Source organism: Bombus huntii, chromosome 8 (assembly GCF_024542735.1).
Source record: "Bombus huntii isolate Logan2020A chromosome 8, iyBomHunt1.1, whole genome shotgun sequence".
Taxonomy (NCBI): Eukaryota; Metazoa; Arthropoda; class Insecta; order Hymenoptera; family Apidae; genus Bombus; species Bombus huntii.
The window spans coordinates 4193168-4215268 of NC_066245.1; the positions used below are offsets into that span (position 1 = coordinate 4193168).

Here is a 22101-nt window from a genome sequence, read left to right on the forward strand (position 1 = left end):
CGATGGAACGCAAGATCTCTTATCGAGAGTCTGATCTCGATCGTGTCGCGGTTTTCAAGGGAATGACCGTTTAACCTTACCAAACTCGAGGAACCAGCCTTGACGCGACGTTGACGAGTCGGTTAAAGTTTCAAAGCGATTCTCGTTTGTAGATTTTCCCGCGATTTCTCTTATCCTACGTTTTATCTACAATGTCACTCTTTCCAAAAGGTACGATCGTTTAACCTTACTAAATCCGGAGGACAGGCAGCGCCACGATGTCAACATTCGAGTTGACGTTTTGTCTTGGTTATCTTTTGCAAATTTCACTCTGACGTGACATAAGTTACATTACGTGTATTGTGTATTGTTATGGCTTAGCGAGTATGGTCGTTTAACCTAAAAGAGCAAGGTGGATTTCACGAAGTTTGACAGGAATGTCGAGGTTTCGAAAGAATGATATTATACAAGGTTCTTCTACGAAAGACGCTATCGATAATGTATTATTCAACGTCTGCGATTCTTGACCACGGGAACAAGGAATTTCGAGGACCTACATACATGCACACCGTTTGTTACCTGGTTGGCATTGCGACGTGAAATGTTTCACAGGTATGTACGTATATGTAATACTTTAATGTTGCATGCGTCTCGAGTTATAATTTCAGGTTGTCGATGTGCGCGCTTCATAAATGTTTCATGACGCTAGGATTGAATAGAATCGTCTTGCAACTGCGTTTCGGAAAGTTGCCGATGTCTTCGCCAATGTCGATTAGCATGTGCTTGTTTCGAAATATGCGAATACTTGATCATTATTCTATATACATATCGAATTGTTCTTTTCTATACAGCAGCTACTTATACAATCGTTAGCTGTTCATTGGGGGAACAATGTTTCATGCAAAATAGTTTGAAGAATCGAAACTATAGTTGAAGTTAAAACAAAATTTCTTTACAAATATAAATTATCTTAGTCGAATCGTAATCTCTATGACGATATTATGAGGCAAGGGTCTCAGAACCCCTTTTGATATATACAATTATGTACCTTAACAAAGACAGTGATGCTAGCGACCATATAAGTGGATACAAGTATTTCTGATAGCTTAACTGGAATTATTTTTTGTTTATGAACATAAATATATTTCAATGTAATTAATATATATATTATCTTCTTCAACATTATATTCTCCGACGTAATTCTGCAAGCTTTCTAAGAACACTGAAGAATTCTACGGATAAAAAGCGTCTCGTTTCCGTTGGTTGCGGAGCAAGTTCGCCACGTAACTTTCATCGAAACATCTCGGTTGTAATTAGCGAGCGGGAACGAGCGACCTTGTCCGGACAAGATCTCGTCCGCGTTCACGATTCCATCGATCGTCCCCGGGGCCACGAGGACTTCTCGGTTTCTTGCGTCACGTCGTTTCCCTCGGTCGCGCGGATTCTTCGAATCTCGGGGTCACCACCTAAAAAGAATCCGCTCGATTTGGGAAGCGGATAACGACGCGAAATGGTGGGGGTAAGAAGCGCCCTCGGGTGGATTTGAGCGCCACTGACAAGTGTTTCGCCATAAGGCGACTGGAGTCGAGTGGCCGGTAAAAAAGAAGTTAGCTGGCCTTTGAGGGCTCGAATTTCCTTCGAGTTCGAGTTCGGGCCATTTGGGCTCGAGGTAGCGCCTGAAATTGAGGCTGATTGCAAGGCACTTAAACATACTACCCTTTTTAGTTAAAATGTCCCATAGACATATTGAAATATTTGACATTCCCTGTATTTTTTTTACTCGTTAATTTTGCTCTTCTCATATTCTAAATGAACATTACTGACATATAAATAATTTTTAAATATTTGATCTTAGTATTTAATACAACTTTACTGTTCTTTTTGTATTCTTATCCACGTTCTTATTACGAACAAAATATCTTCAAAGAAAGAAAATATTTAACGAGAGGATGTTCCTGTTATTCCTGATTTTTGTCGTATTTTGAGTGATAGGATTTCCCTTGAGTTCGCTCGTACCATAAATTTACACCTATTACGTGTAATTATATCTTGTTAGGCTATGGTTACAGTAGCAACGTGCTCCGATGAACTGTCGTTTCAACGAATATGTTAGAACAATCAAATCTTCAGTAAACATATTAAATGTTAATAGATTTCTGCGAATATATGTATTTCGGTCTTCAGATACATATGTATTTGATACATGGAGAACAATTCTGCAGAATCCACATTCTCTGTATCCATAGCCGTATACGCTCACTCGTTTCAGCTAACGTTTTACGATCCAATTTACAAGATATTTATTTTACGAACACATGAAATCTTCTTTGGCCTTGTTTTATCATCGATGTTATTTTATGTGTTTGGAAAGGAAACGCAAAGTGCTTATTCGTGTTCCTCTTTGTCGTACGAGCGTGTTTCCAGAGCGCAAGGTTACGAGAGAAACCGACCACGATTGAGTTTTCACGTTATGTGGTAACACGTAACGTGTACGAATTACCGCTAGCCAGGATACATTTGCATGCGCGACGCGCTAGTTGCTCCGATATCCCTGACAATGACGAACGTGACGCAAATGACAGATGCATGCTTGTAAAAGCCGGCTCATTGTCACGCAATGTGTACGACCGTTTAAATTGTATCCAGAGTTTTGTACCTGTCGAACGGGACCGCCGACTGTACAGAGAATAATCAGAAACGCGTTGGTTAACGGATTCGCGAATATGAATTGGCTGCTTTGGATGTCTTCCATTGCCGAAATACTCTAGCGAATAAAGTAGAACTCTATTTATATGAATTTCGTACGTTTCGCCTCCTATGAATTGGATCCATCTATTCGAGTAGACACTGATTTCAGCTGTTCTTTTCCGCTACAGGTTCGTACAAACGGTGTTCCATTATGAACATTTTTTGAAGAGAAAAAATATTATCTCTACGGAATCGAATATCTCTGCAGTGAGAATTATCGCGTAGAAGAAGTTTTAGAATTGAAAATACGCGAAATCTTGTCGTTCCACGAAGTGCATTTCGCTAGTCGTTCAAAGTCAAAGTTGACTTTGAAAAGGAAAATTCCAAGTGGCGGCGGCATCTCAAAGGATAGTCACGCGCGGTTGATTAGTTGGCGCAAGAATGTTGACTGTGCAAAGCTGCGCGTGGGAAACCGGAGCGTACGTGGCGGAAGAACACGCTAGGAGAAAAGTTGCGATTCACTTATGATCAACGCTGTTTGACGCGTAATCCGTCACGGACGATCGATGAAACAAGATCACAAAGAAGAAAACATTGAAAACGAAAGTTCCCATGACACCGTTCCGCTCGATATGCAGCCGGATGTTCAGTTAGCAGCGATAGGACTTGAGAGTCGTGTTTTATAAGAATCGATCAAGTAAAGGATCGTAATTTTTTCAAATTTACAAGGAAAGCTAGTCTACGCTAATACCATCGTCTTTAGTACGATATGACAATTGCTTACGAAGGAGTTCGTATACTTGTAGATACTTTTTATGGATATACTATATGTGAATGATCATATTGGTCTAATATATCTGAAATTTATAAGGTATTTAGTACAAATATATATTTGACGGAAATCACAGAAGTATTTAAACAGTGTAATTATTCGTTGTATTAATAAGTCTAAATATTCAAAGAGACATTTTCCGATTGCTTTCAAATTATACCACGACAGTAATGGCAGTCGTGTTTCATTGTCAATGAAATTTCAAAATATTTTACACGTATAACACGCATGGTAGAATGTACGCACATCGAAGTTTTCCACGTTGAGTGTCCAAATACTTTCCACTGAACCACTGTAAGAAATTCGCAAGGTAGTCTCGATAGGTATCGGTGTGGTACCTGTGGTATCATTCCCAACGCTATCAGCTAGGAATCGGTGACTACCGCTTGGTACATAGTAAATTCTTTGGAGGCGAGCAGGCGACCGGAGTCCACACGGTGGTCGCGTTCTAGAAGACGTGCGCGAGAGAGCGAGCGCGGACGCGACAAAAAAGAAACCGGTCGAGCTTCTTCCGTTTCGCGAACGGGGGAGCATGGAAGGGTCTCGCGAGTTCAAACTTGGCGCGAGCAGCTCTATAAATGCAGAAAGAGAGAGGGGAGGAGAGTGAGAAAGAGAGAAGAAGCCGGACCTCTCTCTGGTATCGGTGTGGAATGCGAGAATCTGCACGGCCTCTGCACGAATTCCTCGTGCGCCCCCGAGGGCCGAAGCAGTCCTTCCAATTAGAGCCAGCACACCGAGTCCAACGGGATCTTTGCAATATCCCATCGTATAATCTCCGTTTCCGAGATAACAAACAGAGCTGTTATAAGCGTGAAATAAATATCAGTTCGTTCGCGGCTTATCGGAGGTCAGATCGAACGCGCGAACAACCACACGATCGGTTTCTATTAAGGTACATCCTCACAAGGTATTTGCGAACAGTTCGTAACAGTTCTACGTCTGTTCGTGGTCGCGCTATCTGCCCGCGAACGCGTTCGTGCTGAGAAATTATAGATTGTTTCTAATATTCACGGTTCATGAAAATTGAAAATTCTTTCGCTTGTCTTTTCATCAAAAAATCCACGTCCTCTTCTCGGTTAAAGTAAGTGATCCCAATTTTTCGAACAGTAGCGATAATAACAATTTAATTTTTATTTCGGCTACCCTTCGTACTTTTTGTACTTGAAAGAATCATACTGAACTATACTGAACCTATACTGAAACCTTCGTGATTATGTTAAACCTTAAACCTTCGAGTTAAAATGTTTGCGAACATATCGCGAGCACCGTTCGCGAACACGTTCGATAGTGAGCAGTCGTCTTAAGTCGCGATTCTGTTGCTCAGAGTCTCGAGCAATGAGGCAACTTTTTCAGCGATAAAGCGTTCCGAGGCGACCGAATCGAAGGTTATCGACGATAACTCGTCGTCCTCGCGAAAGAAACCGATCTTTTCCCGGTGTCTAACAGGCGTTCGTGCAATGTCGCCGCTATAAGCGGAGAACATTCCGAACCGGAGAAAAATTCCGACTGATTGCTCCAGGATCGTACTTGTACGGTATACACGTGCAGGATTGCGAACGTCGTCAGTGGATGAGCTGGTGCTCGTTCTCGCGGCTACGTTTTAGCGCCCGGAGTGCAGAGGCCGAGTTACTGCCACGTCGACGATAAGTCAGTCGAACCACGATTTCCAGTCGAAAGAGTATAACTGTAAAGGGATGTTTCCTGCCTCGTTTCCATTCCAAAGAATCGCCTTCGCTGTAAAGCTTATTTCTTTGACCGAAAATTTACACGAATTGCTTCGTGCAACGCACGACCGAACTTGATCCACGCATGGTTCGAACGTTGCTTCTATATGCTTCAAATGTTCATGCGCATCCTTGCAAGCATACGAAACACGTGCGTAACTACGATATTTAGAGATAGCGACGAGCGCGTGGCATCGGATCAGTATGCACGCAGGAAGTCTACGGTGAACACCTGTGGCCTGTGGCACAAGGTGTTGCCGCCGACGTATCGGTGACTCTTGGAGGGCGCTTTGCCTTCATTATGCATTCGTTTAGACGAGACGCGCCACTGTCGTCCATACTAATTGCTCCTTTACTGCATTCGGTATTTGCAAACGTTGTTCGAAACGCGAGATAATACCATGAATGAGAGTATTCGGCCTTTGATCGCACAAGCATCGAGCGACCGTAATTTGTTTCCAACGATTCGATCGTCGAGATATTCGATCACGAGACGCTATATCGATTCGATCGTTTCTTTCGATCGAATTCAATCGGATTACCATTGGCGTTGAATCGTCGACGACGGATTTGCCCGGTGAAATCGTTCCCCTCGTTACAACGCGATTCTTCGAATTCCTCGGGGCATGGGGCAGCCGCCTGTTTGCATGAGTTCAAGTATGACTTATCGAAGGTAATCGAATCGATGTCGATGCTCGAGCACCTTCCGGGTTAGCGCATTGGAATGTTGTCGCTTCAATCGGACATATTGGCCACACGTAGGCGCGGAGTAGATCCTTTCAGACCCGATTGCCTGCCTGCATTCTCTATCGAGCATAATGACGAGCGTGGTTTTTTTATCTCTTCGTCGTGTCATTGGCTGTTCTTACGCTTTCGCCATTGCCAACGTTGCTGTATGTATTCGCCAGATATTCGAATGGGACGATCGAATGGAACGGTCGTAGCTGGATTTCCGGGATGGATTCTCGGTTCTTCGATCATCCGGCGAAACGCGTTTTCTCGACGAGTTCTTTTTCGACCAGTTTATTGCACGCAACAGTCGCTCGTTTCTTCATACTCGATCTCCTCTGTGCCACGAATTTATGCCGTTTGCGACCGATATCTGCACGATGGATCCTCCCTCAGGGATCGAACGATCGTAAAAGTCTCGTTAGAAGAAAAATATTAAGGCGGTCGAGAATGGTTTTACGCGTTCGATCGTCCGAGTATAGTTTCGCTAAAATCTAACGACCGCGGAGAGATCGATTAATATCGCATAAATTGGAACCGAAGGCAATCTTCCGGCGAATTTACTACGCGGACGCGTCAACGAGAACGAGATGCCGTGTCCCCGGTCGTATCTTTCGCTCATTCATCTTACGATTATGCGCGCCATGGTTAAACAACGATCCTTTCGACTAAACGGTTTTTAAAGCGGTGGCCAACCGGTTCCCGCTGCGAGCCGGCAGATCTTCCAGCTCGCCTATCGTCGCGACTGAGTTACTCGCCGAGCCGTGCAATAAATAAAACCGAACGATCTAATTTCAGTTCCGTGGAAAGAGGAATTCGCGAGCGGCGACTTGGCTGTGCACGCGCGCATCGATCACCCACGTTATTTGACCGTGACTTTAATAATTATCCGCGCGGCAAACCATCTTCCGTCATGGCTAAGCCCTGGGATGCTTCGAGAGGAATCGTTGCGCGAGCAGTTCGAGCCTTCCACCTCGCCGATTTATCGTCAATAGTTTCTCCGAATGATTGATTCGACTAATCATCGTTCGTGACCGGTTCCCTCGAACCGAATAGGGAACGAGCAATTCCCCTGACAAGTTATGTTTAGGTCTTGGGTTAATGCATCGCCAACTCGAGCACACCCTGCCAGTCGATGCGTTATAACCTTTTTAATATGATCTCCGATGACGTTTTCCATCGACGCGACCGAGTGTGCGCGTTCATTATAAGCGCACGAATATTAAACGTACGGAGAGAAAGTCTCGGGGTTTGCTATTAACGCGATCGAACCGAGTTGCTTTCGACCCGACGATACTATGCAACGTATCTCGCGTTTACAGCGATACTCTTTTTTCTATATTCTACCGCGTGGAAAGATCGTTTGCGAAAGAATGATTAAGTTGCCGCATTAGCTGAGGCTCGCTACGGAATCGATCAATTATCGAACAATGACGCGATTTGCGGGCTGGGCCAGTTATCTTTAGGTCAGGATACTGTGTGCGCAACGTCAAGAGGCTGCCGGTGTGGAATGCTGTCTCCTCCGTTCAGGATTCATAGTCAATACGCGTGTATGGCCAGAGATTGCGGTCTCTTCGATTGGGAACGAACCAAAGTGAAAGATCTCGAAAAGGAAGGCGATTAAGGGGGAATGGGGGACCTTGAGCGCGGTCAGCCACTGCGAGAGCTCGAGAAACCAGACGGCGAACACTGGAGTTGGGTATGCGCGACCGCCATATTGTTGTGACTACTATGCCCTGACAGAGCCTGACTAGCCACCCACACTCGCAACCGAGCGCAACTCTGGTCGCCGAGAGGCCAGCAGGCTCACCTGATGGAACGCGGTGACACGACCGCCTGCGCATATCTCTTGTTCCTTTTCCATGGACCATTTATCATTTCTCCCGATTATCCGATGCTTTACGTAACAAACGGTTGACGTTCACTCGGGTTAGAAACGCGTCAACCGATCGTTGGAGACCGAATCGACACGGAACTCTGTGTTCTCGGGAACCTTGATCTTATATCGGGTTCTCCTTTTGCTGCCACGATTTCGTAGCTCGCGGATTAAATTAAAATATTTGCTTGGAAAGAGCGGCATGGGTGGTTCTATTTAAGGAGCGGCAAGGTCGGAAGGCGAACGAATCGAAACGGTGAAGGGAGGAATGTCAACGATTTCGCGTTTCGTTCGGTAAATACGGCGAAAAGTTAAACAAGCCGCTTGAAAGTAACGCACTGACGATATGTATTTATCCGTAGGTCGTAAAGTCTCGCGTTTAATAGGATCCTAAAAACCTGGTTCATCGTTAGCCTGTGCAAAGTAGCTGCTACTTGACCAACTTCGGTATGCCTTCCTTGCCTAACCTTCCTTCGCCTTGCCTACTTGCTACTTCTTGAATTATTCTTAACGGTTTCGTTCTCACACCCACCGACCGCGATCGAGCATCCACTTTCGAGGAGTGGTGCTCGCCGATTATCGATCGAAAGGAGTTTCCTTATTTCTTTTCGCGGCTCGGAATCGTCGGTCTTGGAATCTCAAAACGTTAAACCTTCGCGCGTACAATTTCAACTATGAAGACGAAATCGCCCGCAGTTCCTTGGAAACCACTTTCCCGAGAAATTTAACGAGCAACGGCTGGTCGCCACGCACACACGTTCATCCCCTGTATGCAAAAATTAATGACCGCTCCGCTCGCTTTTCCCCGGCGGAACTTCAATTATAAATGAACCGTCGGAATCCATATTTAGAAGCTGCAGGCTAGTCTTTAGCTTTCCTCTTAGCATCCTCTCCTGTGTTAACGCGCTGGCTAAAATACGGGACGCTCACGTTGGTTACCCTCGCGAGAGGTGCGAAAACATCTCGGTCGTACACCATTTACTGGATCACGAGGCGCGCTGTACCGAGTAATAATGCACCGAGTGTAAATGATCGCGCGTACGCCCACGATAATCGACATCCGGTACATCCAGCCTAGCAATTACCGCGCGCCTTTTCTACAATAGGAACGTTGGATTAAAAGCCGCTGCCGCGATAGCACGCGCTTCAAACGAGTCTAGTTAACCCGGCGACACACGGTACATAATTCAGAAAGTCGGAAAATAATGGCGAAATATTCCTTTTTTTTTTTTTTTTTTGTCAGGAATATACTGATAGGGAAGAATATATTTTTCTATTTTGTAGTACTTTTGCGTATAATTTCAGAAAATTTCTGTCGCCAATCTATTTCCGTATATTTTTCTTAGTGCTATGTTTTGAACTTTTGATACAGAATTACCTTTCAAATGTCATTTTGTAAAAGAAATCTAACATCGTTTTATGGAAAAAGATGAAACATATGTACCGCGTGAATAACTGTGAGCGACAGTGTATCGTGGTATGAAATACTTCAACAATTCTCGAGTTAATGGTATTTTCTTGTTGCATGTGCTTGGTGTTGTTAGCTTCTATTTATACCACCTCTTTTGTTGTAGCGTTTTGAAACTAGAGAAGATTTCTTACAATACACGCTCGGTGTTGTTAATCTACGGTATATCGTTGGAGGTGGTGGATAATACGTGGAATTTCAAACCTTGTCCTTCTATAAAACGCTCCTAACTTTCTCTTCTTATCTTCGTATATTTCTTTTTTTCGATTATGGAGATTTTTCTTCTGTTTCTCATTTATATCGATAATTTGACTTCATTTCCTTCATTACAGCTTCCTATTTACAATTTCGTAATATCCTACAGCCTTTATCCACACATTACGTATTCCACTGTTTCATCCATAATGGATTAACGCTACATACTACGTTTCTAAGCGTGTTTCGTAACTGGGGTCCATAAACTCCAGAGTTCATTCAACGTTCATCCAGCTAGTTGAGAGAGATATTTTTAGCGTGTTTAGAAGAGGTCGTAAGAGACGGTCGCTAGCCACACCGATCTCCATGCCTTCGATTTCCCACGTAAGTCTCGCGATACTCGCGATCCATCTTTGGCGGACAATGAGTAGCAGCGGCGGATCTGCTCGGCGTGGATCGAGCCGAGGCAGGAATTCCTCGTGTCGAAGGTGCGCCCAGGCAAACACGCCTTTGTCTCTCGCTCGAGAGAGTTGCCTCCGTTTTGAATGCTCGCTGGCGTGCACACGCGCGAAACCGGAGAACCTTAGCGGTGCGTAACGCACCGAGATTAATGCGTAACCTTTATGAAGCGCGACGCGACGCGACGCGACGCGCCGAGCGGCGAGGCGAAGGGACGCGTGCGTGGGCGTGCGTGTCGCGTATTCTCTCTGCCCTGGCGAATTCCTTCGCCACGTTAGCCTTCCAGCTCTCAACCTTTGCGCACAGAGTTCAAACGAACTCTCTCTGGTCGACTTCTCGTGTCGTTCGAGATAGCAAATTCCTTTTCTCTTTTTATCCTTTTCTTTTTTTATCAAAGGTTAAGGTCGCATCAACTGCATAGTTATTAGCCAAAGGTGTGTAGCAAGCGAAGAAGATAAAAATTTCGTAATCTTTTTACGCTACATCTTTCAGCTATTTAATAATTATTCGTGAAAAGATTGTACGATGTTGAAACAATCGATATTTCGATATTTTTAACACAGAGAGACGAATCAATATTTATTGTTTCGTTTCTTAGTTACTGAATTTAATTCAATGAATTTAACGAAGACAAGCGGATTACGAATTTTATTAATTCCGGCATTACTTTTAAGGAGTCGTTTCAATTTGTAGTTGTTTCGGGGCTACATCGTACGCATCGTACGTAACGATCGTACGATGTTAGAAAGAGAGAGAGAGAGAGAGAGAGAGAGAGAGAGAGGGTAGGACCAGTTGATTCATTTTAATGAAGCTGATTCGTTTGATAACAGATAAGAGTCACGTATTTGCGAGACGAGAAACTTGGCAATTAGAGGAAATGCGGGTCAACGCGAATAGCGATACCGGCGCTAACATTTTTGCGCAGTTAGCACTGTTAATGGACGTAATCGACTGATTCGAGCGATTTTAATAGAACCCCCTCCCAGACAGTACGCTTAATTGCTCTGTACTGACCCCGAACGCGTGTTTTAATTTGCCAAGCGGAACTTTTTCCAACGTCAAAATAGACAGCAAGAGAATAGCGAAGACGTCGCTTTATTCTTACTTACCATTTGCATCGAATTTGTTTTCCTTGCCCGGCAATTCCTGTCGTTCTGTTTTTCCCGCGACGTTTGCCCCGCTGTCGTTCGATTCTTTATTCCTGCGAAACAAAATAAATAAACGTAATTCATATTAATCGGAAATAAATAAAAATAGTCTTTATCAATCGAGCAAGTCGTGTAAGAATTTTAATGGTTGTTTGAAATTAAAGGTATTAGGCTGTGGAATATGAAGTGTCTGATTGTTAAGCCACAGATATTGGTTGTAAGGAAGAGAAAAATCTTAATTTTAAAATGATATACGAAATGATCTACAAAGATAAAAATATTTGTTGAAAAAAGAAAAACGGAGATCTCGAAGATCGATACAACAGAATCTGACATTTAATACGTTACAACCTAATAACATTTTTGTGTAGGATTGTATTTCGTGCAGACACGCAATTGTAACGAAGTCAATGGGATAGTCCGTGCTGTTTCGTTTCCGCATATCGAATCCTTTTACGTTAGCTAAGTGGGCAGTTAACTCTCTTTACGTAGCACGCCAGGTAAAATGACCGAAATCTTTCAAATGGTGTTTGGAAGCATACCATTACTCAACCTAACTACAGCCCTCTGAAATTTCACCCTTTCACTTAAACACGCTTCGTTCGAATCCAGCAGAATCTTTTGGAATGTTAATCGCTCGCTTTCGATTTTATTGTATCGCTTACCGATGCCACGTGCGTGATCGATTCCATCTATTCATCGTATCGGTTTCGTGCCGATCAAACGGCTCGAAATTAAATGGAAGAAAGACGTGTGTAACTTGCAAAAACACTGAACATCCAATACTATTAAGTTATTTCATTTAACTTGTTTCCTTTCGTATTATCGACTTTTAATGTAGCATCGTTTCGTATCTGTATCATCGCCTTTTAGTTGTTTATTTTCTTAATTAATTAGTATTTAATTTTTACACCCTTAACGTACAAAACTATTCATTGATTTATCGGCAAAAATAATTAACATCTCGTATTGTTGTCGAAGCAATGAGTTTCTGGTTGATCATTCAATGTAACGATTAAGAAAAGACGTTCGAGATCGGTTAATGGTCCATTCATAATCCTACAAGAATCATTTAAGAAGAGTAGTTCTTTGGAAAAGAATTTACGAGGCTACTTAGCAAGCAGAAAAACATTCCTATAATACTTTATTTAAGTGGCGCGTACATTCCTATTCCTATGAAGTTACATCCTATTCCAATCCCTACGAAGATACGTTATCTTGAAACTTTTCTTCGATTTTCCAAACAAACTTCTCGAGAATACACCAACGAACATTAACGTACATTTTCCCAATTCTCTATCAAGCTTTCCACAAAAGACCAACAAAGCTTACGAAACGACCTAATAACTCAATTATGCATCGAGCGAGGCGTGGTCCGATCGTGCTATAAATAAACACGAGTAGCGTTTTGCAAGCATAAATCGTGGCGGGCATGTTAATCGTGGCAAACTAGGGAAATGCAGGGCGGAAGCGCAATTTGCTCACAATTAAAGAACCTCACCGCGTGAGGTTTCTCGACGCGATCCATAGTTGGGAATTAATGTACTGTGAACTGCTACCTACTTAGACTGCTTCCTACGTAAACACTGTGAATAAGATAGCAGATCGGCGCGAAAAGCGTATTCCGGTAAAATCTAGTAGATGGTATACTTTGATAATTCGTAGTAAGACACCGAGACCAGTTTTGGAGTAAAATCAGGCAGCTGATCGGAGGTATCTCGCGACCGATCGTTGCGTACGAACACTGCTTTTGTTCCCTGTTTCGAGAACTGGTTTCGCCAAGTTGAACGACACGTTTATCGCCAAACATATTGTTCAATCCTAAAAAGTTCCACCTCGTTCAAATTCGTGGTTCGACACCAGCAAAGTGCGACAAGGATCGTTCGCTACGACTGGTGCGAGAAATTGTTCAACTTTGCTGTTCTCTTTATTTCTTCTTCACGGTCGTATCTCTTCAGATATCTTCTTTCTTGGAATATTTTGCTCGCAAAAAGCGCGGCATGAAGAAAAATGGAACTAAGTATTCCGTTTAAGATATCACGATCGAGCTATATATTTTTTAAATTACGTGTATTATAATTTGTAATATTGTGTTATTACGTTTATTGTTAAAAGAAACATCCGCGTTGAAACGGTCAAAGTTAAGTCGTCCGTTAATTCCGATCTTTGGGCCATTTTCTTTTGGGTGTTTTTCTACCCTTAAACAATCTATTGAGCTTCAAGATGAAACGAAAGAAACGTAGTTTCACGTTGGAACTTTATGCGCAAAGATTTGTTTGAAACGTTTGGTTAAAAGGACTTTTGTCTATAGAAACGAATGTGAGATTGAGATACTAGAATTGAAAGAGCGCGGCAGAATCCAGAGATAAATAGCCTAATGTAGTCGCGTAATGGTACTACTTTAATCATAATTATAGTGAAAGTTCATTAGAAAGGAGTCTACCGTGGGCAGACAAGTTATACTTTAATCAGTTAAACCGGGAAGACGAGTTAACTTGTAACTCAATTTGTAACTCAATATCTTCTAGATATAATAATGGTTTTATTTAGGGATCCCTTATCTTTTTACCTGCCCTTTTATATTTCTGAAAAAGATTCTACTATAATTTACATTAGCACGAACTAAAATCGACCTAATTGATTTGTCCGTATTTATTCTTATTTTCCTGATTAAAGAAGTGTTTGTTTAACATATTCGCTGCTACTGACTATGCTACGATGCTGCTAACGTAACTATTGTATCATGTTTTTGAGTTCGTGCATTTCGATGAAACACAGAACAACGATCAATGTATTAAAATAATATTTACGTACATATATAAATAACATACTTTTAGAAATCACAATTTTTCACATAAGAAGAAAGATGCAGCTGCAAAGGACCAGCTGTACCTTAGTAGCTGCGAATATGTTAAGGCATGACCCGATTAACAGGTTAAAACGCAACGAAGATGAAGACTTGAAGACTCACGGATTCGTATATTCTAGAGAATTCGTTTCCTCCTCTTCGCCAATCGTCGCCAAGTTGCTCTGCCAGTAATAATCTCCGTCGTCGCTTTCTTCGCTCGTGTCTTCCTCGTCCATAATTTCCTTGTTGTTTTGGGTACAGCTATTCGTTAGACTATGCACGCTAATATCGTTACACGATCGATAGGAATCCTCGCTTTCGCTGCTTTCTCGTCGTCCAAGTATATCAGCTTTAACCGGTGAACCAAATTGATCCAAATTCTCGTTTCTAACGTCCTTCTTATCGTCCTGTTCATCTATCGGCTCATTAAACTTCGTAACCTGTTCTCCTTCGTCGTCAGAATCTTCTATTTCAGTTGAAATCGTAAGTGAAGTCCTAAGCTCTGGTTTAGGTCTTACCGGTTGCTGATAGTTACTGTTACTCACATTTATTACCTTCGTCCTTTCACTATCATCATTTCTTCGTTCATCATCATTAATTTTACATTTACTCTTCTCCTCGTCGTCCTCGCGCATCGTTAAATTCGCCCTGCGAGGCGAGAACGCTTTCGCTTTCCTTATCTCGATTATCTCCAACACCTTGTTCGTCCTGAAGCCTTCGTCCTCTCGAGGATCATAGTCCTCCATAGACTCGGTGTCATCCGTTTCTTCGATTCTCTTCTTCTCCGAATCTCCAGCTTCGTCGCCGAAACTCTTCGATAGTGTCGGATTCATTTCTAAATCTCGTCTGTCGTGAATCTTCGATCTGTCCTCGAGCTTCGCCCTGACGACAACCTCGTCCAGTTTGCTGCTGGTGATGTCAGCGTTGAGGCGCGGTGGCTCGTCGTCCTCCTCGAAACTCGTTTGCCTGGACTCGGGTAACGAGGAGGGTTTGATCTCGGTTCGGGGCACGATCGTGGGTGGCGGCGGCGGCGGAGGTGGTCTCTTCCGTCTGATCTTGACGTCTCTTCTGGGTAGCGGCTTGGGCGGTAGAACAGGTGCATCCTGGCTGTCGGAAGTCTCGATGGAGGACTGGTCGGACAGTTTCTGGGAACGCGAGTCGACGACGCGATCGTTGGTCGGTTGATTGACGCTGATCCTGTTTACGTGATTCCTCGCCGGCAGAGGCGGAGGCGTCCTGTCCGAACTTCGTCCGCTGGACGTCTCCTTGTGCTTCTCCAGCTCCTTCGAGGAGCTCGTTGCGTGGAACTCCTCGTGGATGCTGTTCACGCGCTCGACGAGCTCCACGTCGTCCTTAATTGGCCTGAAATGCGTCGTCGAGTCGGCGGCCAGATCGGCCGTGTAAAAAAGATCAGGTCTGGCTTCGTGGCCGTAGCTTAACGGCGCGTCTTGGAAGCTCAACGGCGGCTGAAAGGTGATCGTTTCCTCGATCAGCACAGTGTTCGGTGCCACTACCGCGGTGATCTTCTCCACTTCTCCTCGCGACTCCACGTGGGTCACTGCTTCCGAGCTGGCTAGACGGCGAAGCAGGTAATCGGGAGGGTTTGACGAGTAATCGTCCAGGTTCTCGAATGGACAAATCGCCTTGGACAGTTGCGAGTCGCGGTCCGAGGATCGGTCGAAGTCTTGGTCGATTCGTGAGAATTCGTTCGGCTGCTCGGAGGTTGTGGAAGCAGTCGAGGCAGTTGAAATTGTGGATACTCGGTCCGAGGTTGAAAATCGATCGATCACTGTTGACATCGAGCTGCCTGTGTCGTCTGACGTGCTTCCGTGAGTCGAGCCACATTGCGACCTGGCGTCCACGTATACCATCGCTTCTGGAGGTTCCTGCGAATGTACAGACATTAGTATTCGTTGATCGTATCGAAGAAAAATAAGATACATCGCTTAAAACGACTAGAGAATCGCTACCGAATCGATGATTCTACTTCGCCACTCGGACGGATAGGCGCCAAAGTGGCTACCACGTGCTAGATCGACATGATATTTTTGCGATACTTGTGATAGATCGATGCGTTATCTTTATGATGCTACGAGAAAAATAAAGTTTAAAACGGCCATTAAACGATAATGCGATCCTCTAGTTGTTTCGAGCGTTTTATTTTCATCGTTACTTCACCTGCTTCGATTTCGCGAATTCGGGCGAGCGTTCCTTGGGCGATCCCTTCGGGCTTTCTTGAACGGATCCATTGCTTTTCGGGGAAGCCTCGCAGCTATCGAATGGACTCGACTTGCTGTCGAGCTGATTGGCTAGCTGCGTGCTGGGTGATACATTTTGAGAACTATTTTGCGAACTCGTCTGCGAAATAGTGTGCGAGCTACTCTGCGACCTGGATCCGTTCCAGGATTTTTTGACAGGACTCGGGTTCGCTTCGCCGTCGGCCAAGCCTCGAGCTTGCCTCAACTTTCGCGGCGGTACAGGCGGAGGCGCCGATGGCAATTCGGGCGGCACTTTGTTTTTCTCCGGTGAACTCTTTTTCTCAGCGCTCACCACTTCGGGCCTGAGCGCTCCTCTGCACCTAACCATTAGCTTGATAACTAGCTGTGACTCCTTCAATCGCCTCACGCAATCCAACCGAGTCATGTGTGTCACTGGTACACCGTCTATCGAGAGTACCTGGAAAAGAGACACGGTAACATGACCGGTGTGTGCGCACGTGAGATGATGCGGCAAGCTCGTTTCTTGCTCCTGTTCTTTCCTAGAAACAAACCGCTTCTCCTGGGAATCGTTACGCGGCAACTGGGTCTCGAAAATTATAAACGTCACTCGTGACACGGAAAAGTGATCAGTTCGTTCAATCCACCCTCTTAACGTTCGTTAAAATTACTAGAAGTCTAAGTCTAATACCGAGCGAGAAGCACAGAACGACTTAAGAATGCTTTTATCTTTAAACATACAGGTTGGTTACAAAGAAACAGGACACCTGGATATTTATCTTATTTAGCGTATAGAGCATAAGTGCGACTAATTTAGCGTAAAGACGTGACAAATACAAACTGCTTTGCTCCCTATATTTTTCCTTATTTTTCACACGCAATGTTTTACAAAATTAAAGTTGAAACATCGTTTAGATAAAGCATTAGGAAAGAAGGCTAGTAGGTACTAGCGAAACTCGACAATTTCCTTACCTCGTCACCCTCTCCCAAAGTACCCCACGAACATTTCGCTCTACTGGCCGGGCTTTGTTCCGCGCAGCTCTGAACAAACAGCCTCCTAACCCTTTCAGACGTCTTATTTCCTCCTTCGAACTTCAATCCAAAGCCTAATCGCTCTCCTGGTAATCTGTACACTTCGACTTCTTCCTCGAGTGGCCCATCGACTCCGTTGCTTGGGTTCTTTGTCAAAGTTACAGGTAGAGGAGGTTCATCCTCTTTCTTACCGCTACCAATGGACAATACGGTTACGAAATTTTCCGACGGTGGCTGGCCCTCGACGCTGACCACCGTCACGAAATCCTCCGTTCCACTCTTGGCGACATCCATTTTCCGGATCGTTCTTAAAGCATTCCATTCATCGCAAGCCCGCTGATCTTTAGAGTCCGGAATGCTGGCCACTCCCTGAAAGCAGGTCCGTACCATTGTAGACGATCTATGTCGTAATCGATCGATGGACAAGTTTTCTCGCTGGTTCGAACGAACTTTGCGCACTTTTACAGGGTAAACGATCTTTTTACGCGTAACTCGTTAGACGACGTTATTACCGCTTTCTCCGTTAATTCGAATAGCTGTACCACGATATCATCGTGCGCGCCGTTTTATACGTGAAAGATATTTGTAATAATTATCGTATAGATGAAACTTTTTAGCATATCAGGAAAGCAGAAGAAAAGGTAATTTTAAGGTATGAATCATTAATTCGGATATAATTTGATAGGAATGTTCTCATCAGATCTCATTATCCTCTGTCACACTATGATGGAAGATTAAACGTGTGCATGGTTTTATTAGGTTGGTGCATATGGAGCGGCGTTTCTTTAAATAAAACTTTTTCTGCGCGTGCTTTCTTCGGAACATCGTGTACTTAAAGTAATTGCGTGATTTAATGTACTTTCTCGATAACTAATTGGTTTCGTTATGCCGGATTTATGAGGATTACTTTACTTCTAGAGGTAAGAAATTTCTAGTACGGAGCTGTCACAGTTTCTTCATTTGTAGTTCCTTCTGTCAGGGATTAAAATATTGCTTGGACGAAGTAGAGAATGTCATTAACCTTTACCAAATGTTAAATTTATGTTCCCAGACAAATTTTATGGCAATCTTTTCAAATGCTCACGGCTGATATGTACAGAAATATTCTGGTAATTTATGCCGAATCATAAAAAGCTTTTGAAACTTTTCTTACAAACCTCGTCAACATTGAATATTCAGAAAAGAATTTCATGGATGTGTATGCAAATCCTTATTCTTACGAATACGAGCAAAGAAGCAGAACAGAAATGAAGAGTTGGCTCATCCACTAAATGTTATAACGAGTAATACCTTGAATATTTTACATATTTTTGCGTTTTATCCGCATTCTATGCATCTTTTCACTTTTAAACTTTACAATTTCGCCCGGAGAATCCTTAGCGATTTTAAATCACAAATCATCGATTCGATTATACCTTACCACGACTCTTACTATTATAAAAATTTCTTTCGTTTCATAAGAAAATAATGGACGCACAACATTTTCCGTTTTATATTATTTTATCGAATTACGTATGATTCATTTTGTTCTATCAAAATAAAGATCACAACGTTCGACAGATTAGGTTTCATATTTGTATAAAGATGCATCGTTGTAAAAGACGTGTCTGTAAAAGAAAGACACTTTTCGGACAAGCTAATACAAGAGGAGAGCGAATATACGTACAGTGTCGCAAATATGCAGGGAAATGGCAATTGTAACAATTGTCAGATGAATTTCCTCGGTATTAACACAGGAAGTAGGAGAGAAAGGCTAAGTTCATAGACGATTTCGAGACACGAATCTGGTCGGGGGAAATTGTAATGTGCGTGAACAGTTGTCAAGCAGAAATCTCGCGGATTGTCATCAAGCCGACAAACTGTGTCACGTAGCACGAGAACATCTCGGATGGTTATTAAGCGATCTTAACTACATGCCGGCGAGCTCGCGTGACCAACTTAACGCGGAACTTTCATGTCCCGCTGTAACTGTTCGTTTTCCCAACTACTCGTGTACTGTTACAATAATACGATTATGCTGCAAATTACGAACAAATATCAAAGATGCACGAATATAAATCAGCCAGCGAAATCGACTTTTTACACGTAGCTGCGTTCCAAGTTGACTCAAAAGATCTTATTTACGTGTAAAGGGTACAGGAAAACGATCGTAGTGACAAAAAGACAAATTTTCTGTATCTGTAAAACGAACGCTTGGAACTCTTTCTGCTACGCGAAAGAGAAATATTTCATATTCTTCCTTCCCTCGATATTTTTAAAAAGATTGACCCTTGCACTGCATATATTTAATTATTATAATCACAGGTATTCGCCGTAGAATTTCAATTTAGTCTACGTAGATATCATTAAAATATATCTTTCTTTGTTGTAAGAATCGCCAACGATATACTTATATTCGCATATATCTATGAAATTAACTTTTGGGATGTGTAAAATGACAGAGAATTCAGAATAGACGATTTAGAAAATAATTATCCGTTTGTTCTCAAAATTTCTTCCACTACTGCCATCAAATACAAAAACTAGATACTTTTAACTTCGTTTACGTCATACGTCGGATAAATTGCTATTAGTGTACAAGAAGCGTAAAATACATGTATGTGGAAGGAAAATCTATTTCACGGTGTCAAACGTATTCGCAACATTACGCAAGCGATTTTTAAATTGTAATCACGTGAGAAAAACAATAATAAAAATCTGAGAGGTATTATGGTTGCATAGAAGTATAATAAAATTTATGTACGTTAGGAAAGTTAATTCAGAATGATATACAGGTCGGCTGTCGCACGTTCGAGAGTGGAACGCAGACGACAATCGTGGTACCCGGGGAAAGAGAAAAAATCGTCCGACCGATCTTTCTTCTGTATACCTTGATCTCGCGGCGATCTCTTCTCACGATAGAGAAAATACTTTTCCAGAGAGTCGCTCGATTCCCGCGATTCCCGTCGCCTCGTCTCGACCAATAAGTCTTTGAGGGGCGACTCTTTATTCACCGCCTCCTTCGTTTTCACTCATCAGCATCCCGATCGTCTAACGATATGTATATTCGCCTTCTCGTCGCGAGAAAGTATCCTCCAACTTCTACTCGAGACCGTCACGCAGTTTCTCCTCCCTCTGTTCTTCCAATTTCCGTAGAACGCGAGAAATAGAAAGTAGATTGACCCCGGGTCACTGTCGAGCGATCAGCTGATCGCCAATTGCCCTCCCACCGCTCGCTACGGAATCACGGTCGTAATTTTTCATATTGCTACGGGGTCCTTTTCACGGAGAACGTCTCACGCGAATCACGAGAATGGAAAGTCCTTGCTTCCAGCCTCGTAAATCACTGGGTGAAACAGCCGAGGTGCACACGCAACCTTCGGACGCGACCCGCGCAAAACGTCGAAACGGCTACTAGAAAACGATATCGATCGCCACGATCGAGCTCGACGATAAAGAATAAAATAACGAAGGTACAGGCTCGTTAACGATTATTTCAGAGATTCCAGCGTATGGTAGATCCTTTTTTAGTACGTGGTTGATCGTGAACGATCGAGTGCATCGGCGAACTTTCTTTCACGGCAACGATCGGACGAGCATCTAAAATTTAATTTAATCTAGGGAGCCTGTTTGGTCGAATCGTCGTCTCACGCTTTCGTGATTTTGTCAAACGGGGAATAACGGAGATTGTCGAATTTGGAATTCGGGCAACTTTCTACCTTGCGCAAGTTGGATAATCTTGTTAAATTAGGACGTTTCAATGGAAGATGATTTCCATCGGGTTGATTGTAGAGGAGATATTAAGAGAGATCTGATTTCAGATGGAGGAGACGAGTCGAAAGAAGGCAAGCAACTATGGACCCGTAAAATTTCGATGAGCTAGCCGTGATACACGTATGTTTAAACGATCGGATTTTTCCAATAATCGAGTAATTTTAGTTTTACACGAGAGAAGATCGTTTGTTACTTCAACTATTTTATACTTTAACAGCCCCCTAAATTGTTCGTATTTGCAGTCTGATTTAGAGAATTTAGATGCTTGGTCCTTATCGAGTAGGATGGTTCTCGACGTTTCCAAATATCACGTGATACGCTATTCTTCTACTTATTCTCTTGCTGTTTCTCATTATTCACTTTCAGACTCCGCTGTCTTTCCAGTTCAATTCACCAGTGACCTTGCAGTTTATTCGGACTCTCGACTGACCTTCTCCCTCTCTACTTTAAAAATATCTGAAACACATCCTCAAGAGCCTTAGGATATGCTACGCGCCATTCCTCTGATTTTCTGCTACCTTCAACGATTAGATTATTATACTGCTCGTTAGTCAGACTCCACCTGAAGTATGTATATCCCATTTGGTCTTGTTACTTTGTTAAACGCATGCTGTTTCCCGAAAGAATTCAACATAGGTTCCTTCGGTTTGTCAACGATCGATTGCATTACTCTATGAGCAGAACGTACTATGATTATTCGATTACCAATAATTACTCGAGCTAAGGTCTGTGGATGAACATAGATTTGTAGCTGGTTTGTCTTTGCTACGTAAGATAATCGATGACCATGCAAACAGTTGGCATATCCTTGCGTTGAACAATTTTAATGCGCCACTCAGACCTTTAAGAAAACCGTTACTATTTCGATGTCATGCTTACAAGTTTAAATATTTCCATCTTGATACTTTAAATCACCAGAAAACCACCAGTGCCGTGTCATTCGAGCGAGTGACCTACGAGCCAGTATCTTGATCCTAAATTTACCGTTTATTTTCCTTTATTACCTCATTACTGTGCTCTCTCATCTGTATTGTACAAAATTGTTATTTTTAACTGTTCTTTTCTTTTCTTTCTACTTTCCTATCTGTATCCGGTAACTATTTGCCGTTGTATTCAAAATACGCTAGTATTTTGTATACACAGTACGCAGGTAT

At 43.0% G+C, this 22101-nt stretch overlaps 1 protein-coding gene across 2 annotated transcripts in view; it reads right to left on the reverse strand.

Moving 5' to 3' along the window:
* The window catches only part of LOC126868180 (serine-rich adhesin for platelets), a 60440-nt gene that overhangs the window by 32635 nt on the left and 5704 nt on the right, over positions 1-22101 (reverse strand). For both annotated transcript variants that reach the window (XM_050623385.1, XM_050623384.1), the window contains exons 2-5: positions 17135-17563; positions 16125-16622; positions 14070-15832; positions 11060-11151 (exon numbers count right to left, since the gene is read on the reverse strand). In XM_050623385.1, the coding sequence (XP_050479342.1) occupies positions 11060-11151; positions 14070-15832; positions 16125-16622; positions 17135-17563 (2782 nt within the window). The remainder of the gene's footprint in view (positions 1-11059; positions 11152-14069; positions 15833-16124; positions 16623-17134; positions 17564-22101) is intronic.